The following is a 4,134-nucleotide window of genomic DNA, read 5'->3' as shown; positions in this document are numbered from 1 at the left end:
ATGTCGCCCACAGGGGGGCATTCTCTCTCTAGACATTGGGTTTACCTCTTAGGTGCAATATCATCAGTTGTCAGTTAGCTAGAGATTAACCTCAAAAATTTGTCCAAGAAAATTCTCATAACCTATTTTGCCTAAATTAATTATTAAAACTGTAAGTATATTTATTCTGTCTAGTAGTCCCTGGAAAAATACTTTTGAAATAAAAAACTAGCACAGCATAAGAAGGCATTCTTTTCTGGGCCCAGAGGGACTCTCCAGGTTTAAGTGCTGCAGTCCCACCTCTCCAAGATTTATTTTCGCACACATCCAACCCAAATCATCTAGACTTATCTCCTAGCACTCTCTAATCCTTACATTGCTCCAGCCTACACTCTATTCCCTTTTTCTTTTTGTCAAAGGAAGAAACAAAAGTTTCTTCCTTGCTTCCCCACCTCTGGCTCTATTTTATGCCCAAAATATCTTAAAATCAATTTTTGAAGACCCTTATAAGATACCCTAGAGGATGTTTGCCCTTCATTTTGACTGCTCAGCATCAGGGGGCATTTTCTTGTAACAATAATAATTTTTGAGTCATTAGTAAACGTCAGGCCCTAAATAGCATTTTATTGTCTTGTCTATAACTTCAACAACTCTAGAAAGGTAGTATTATTATTACTCATCATCCATATTTTACAGTCTAGAGAGTACAGGCACAGAGGACATAAACAGCTACTGAATGGGTAGATCTGAACTTGATTGATGGCCTGACTGCAAAGTTTGTTCTCTCCCTGTACCCTCCTTTCTCCTGCTATAGAAACTGAAAATATCAGACACTCATTGTTAGGGGATAAATTGTGTTTCCTCCAAACTTATATGTTGAAGTTCTATCTCCCAGTACCTCAGAATGTGGCTGTATTTGGAGATAGTAGGGCCTTTACCGAGGTAATTAAGTTATAATGGGGTCATTAGGGTGGGTCCTAATTCAATACGACTGGTGCTCTTATAAGAGGAGGAGATTAGGTTATAAGGAGCACACATTCACAGAGACAACCATGTGAGGACATGGCCAGAAAATGGCCCTCTGTACGCCACAGAGAGAGAGAGGCCTCAGAAGAAATTAAATTTGCCATCATTTTGATCTTGTACATCTAGACTCCAGAATTGTGAGTGAGAAAATAAATTTTTGTTATTTGAGCTACCTAGTCTGTGATGTTTTGTCATGGCAGCTGTAGAAAACTAATACACTCATATATCCATCCTATTGTGCATATTAGTGGGACACATGATTTGGGCTCCAACAATTAGATATATCCTTCCCAAACTTTGACTCAGGAGTTACTTACACAAAATGACAGATTAACAGTTTCCATTTTGGGATTGGTGGTAATTGCAAAAAGCTGAAGATTACAGTTTCCAGGGCAGCACGGGCAGTGGGTTTGCAGCTGTTTACAATGCCTTATACTAGCAGCCTTGAAGGCACATCCTGCAGCATCGGGAGCTCAGAAGAGTCATTTTCTGGATTGTTCCTGACTCAATAGCTTTTGAGTCCAGTTCTCTGACCCTATTGGAAAATCTGAGGCAAACCAATATTAATTAATTTATTCCTTTTCTGCTTAATTCAACCAGAGTCAGTTTATGTTGTTCCCCGGTAACAACGACTTGTATATAATCTCATTGCAGCATAGCAATTTTAGGTGATTTTCTCATTCTTTTTCCTTTTCCTAAGATTCTTCTCCTCCCTTCAAAAGAGTAAAAATCAGTAAATGCCTGCTCATTCTGTACATCTGACCAAGAGTCAGTAACTAAAGAACGTTCAATGGCATGCTTAACTGCTTAACATCATCTGTTTTCACTACTGCTCTGTGAGCTTCTTAATGGCAGGAAACAAATCTGTGTTTCTCACCCTTGAATCCTCACATCAAAGTATCTTAGGCATTAGGATAATCAAATCTTCTTCCTCCTTTTTATCCATTAATTTATTCGATATACTTCCTATATTTTAAACCTCCTTAAAGAGCTATGATAATATTGTAGAAAGAGCAAAAAGAAAATATAGCTGATTTTGTTAGAGTGTAGTCCATGGATCTTTGGAGGTTTATGGATACATTTTTGGGGTATTGGAGGCGTTGGCAAACTATGACCCACAGGTCAAAGCTGCCTGTCACCTGTTTTTGTAAATAAAGTTTTACTGGAAAACATCCATGCCCATTTATTTATGCATTAACTATGGATGCTTTGTGATGTAAGAGCAGGGTTGAGTAGTTTCAATGGAGATCAAATGACTTCAAAACCTATTTACTATTTGACCCTTTATAGAAAAAAGTCTGCCAACCCCTGGGGGATAAGAATTACATGAGAAGTTTTAGATTTGGAGTTTTAGGTTTAATGACAACAAAATAAAACAATAAATGGAAGCCATGTTTTCATGGAAGAGGGTGTATTAATCATATTTATTGTTTCATTGTATCTACGTGCAATTCAGTCGTTGTAAGAGCAGCAGTAAATGTAATATATATATAATATATGAACTTTATATATATATGAACTTCATTAAATAATACAATTGTATAATGGTGACTTAAATGGGTATTTTTTAATAGGAAAAGTAAAAATACTAGTAACCACTAGTTACAATAATTCAGACAGTAATACATTAAGCTCCAAATCATCTCAATCAAGTGAATTACTGAACTACACACATCTATAGCTTTCTTATTGTTTTATCATAAAGTTTAACTATGGTTCAGAAAAAAATTGAGTGAATAACTTTCTCTGAAAAAATATATTGACTGTGTAGACTGCAGTTATTTTGGGGGGAGGCTTGTAAGTTAAATTACCCCACTTTCTATTCTGAAAATGACAAAAAGTCCTATTTCCAGTCTGATTATAGAGATGCATGTGCCCAAAATGGCTGAGAATAAACACAAGAAAGGCAAAAGCTGCAAAGCTAGGGCATGCTATAAGTTCTAAGAGAAAGTCTCAAAGTGGTGACAAGGAACGATTGGCTGGAATTTGGAATTCTTTTCAGTCATCTTTGTCTTGCTTCATGTTTAAGGATGCACATGAACTCAAGGTAATTGAAATTTCCCTTTTTGTCAATAGGTGTTTCTCTGTACAGCTTATCCACTTCTTTATCTGTAAACTGATCTCCCACTTTTGTCAGCAGCTCTCTCAGGTAATCTTCCTGAATGGTGCCAGTTGCTTCTTCATCAAAGCAAGCAAAAGCATTTCTGATGACATCTGGATCTGTGCCATTTAACTTCTCACCAAGCATCGTGAGGAACATGGTGAAATTGATGGGACCCGGAGCCTCATTCATCATGGCGTCTAAATACACATCGGTTGGATTTTTCCCCAGGGAGGCAAGCGTATCATACAAATCTTCTTTGTCAATGAAACCATCTCTGTTTTGATCAATCATGTTAAAGGCCTCTTTGAACTCCTGAATCTGTGACTGGTCAAACACGGTGAACACATTGGATGTTGCGTGCTGGGGGCGCTTCTTTGTGGTCTTGGTCTTTGCTCTTTTGCTCCACATGGTGAGGGTTAGATCCTTCTCTTTGCGCTCACTGCCGCTATCACCATCCCACTATAGCTTTCTTCTAATAAACCTACACTGACTTTCTAGTTTCTGCAAAAGACCATCCCTTATGTGAATATTTTAATTTGAATTTTATTGATTTTATGTTTTGTTTGCATTTCTGTTTGATTTGGTAATTATGTAAGACCTGTGAGCCGAAACAGTTTATATATTTAACTTAATTTTTGTGTTTATAAGGCATCATATTTTAAAAAACAGTCACAATGAGAATTGTCCCTTATAGGAACATCTGTATTTTGAGAAACACTGAATGCACCTGTTATCCAGGCCCTGGATCTGCCTCTGGAAGAAACTGGTGATGCCAGGGACCTAGGACATATGCTCTCATTTAGACTGTACTTCTTAAAAAGATAACTGTACCTACCTGACATGTCCACTCATTCATGTACTCAGTCATTCTTCAGATATTTTTTGAACATTTACTATGAACTAAGGGACTATATACAAGTATTTTCAGAAGTTGGCTACTGAGATTCATAAGATTAAGTTCCTGATCTCTGGGACACCAACTCTAGTTTGACAAACAGGATACAGTTGACTCTAATATGATGTAG

The 4,134-nt window shown here is 37.2% G+C and overlaps 1 protein-coding gene across 2 annotated transcripts; it reads right to left on the bottom strand.

The window, feature by feature from the left end:
• Window positions 1-3,007: 3,007 nt before the first annotated feature.
• Window positions 3,008-3,517, bottom strand: LOC308498168 (myosin regulatory light polypeptide 9-like; the record flags this gene model as incomplete). Of its 2 annotated transcripts, XM_081049674.1 has the most annotated exons (2): window positions 3,008-3,163; window positions 3,317-3,517. In XM_081049674.1, the coding sequence occupies 2 exons, from the start codon at window positions 3,515-3,517 to the stop codon at window positions 3,008-3,010; spliced, it is 357 nt and encodes a 118-aa protein (XP_080905800.1). The 2 variants fall into 2 exon arrangements, with proteins under 2 accessions (XP_080905800.1, XP_080905799.1); XM_081049673.1 differs by having other exon boundaries at window positions 3,008-3,517.
• Between the last annotated feature and the right edge of the window lie 617 nt (window positions 3,518-4,134).

The sequence above is a fragment of the Rhinolophus hipposideros genome (genome assembly GCF_964194185.1).
Source record: "Rhinolophus hipposideros genome assembly, chromosome: 5".
Classification (NCBI taxonomy): Eukaryota; Metazoa; Chordata; class Mammalia; order Chiroptera; family Rhinolophidae; genus Rhinolophus; species Rhinolophus hipposideros.
This window is presented reverse-complemented; position numbering and strand designations above follow the sequence as displayed.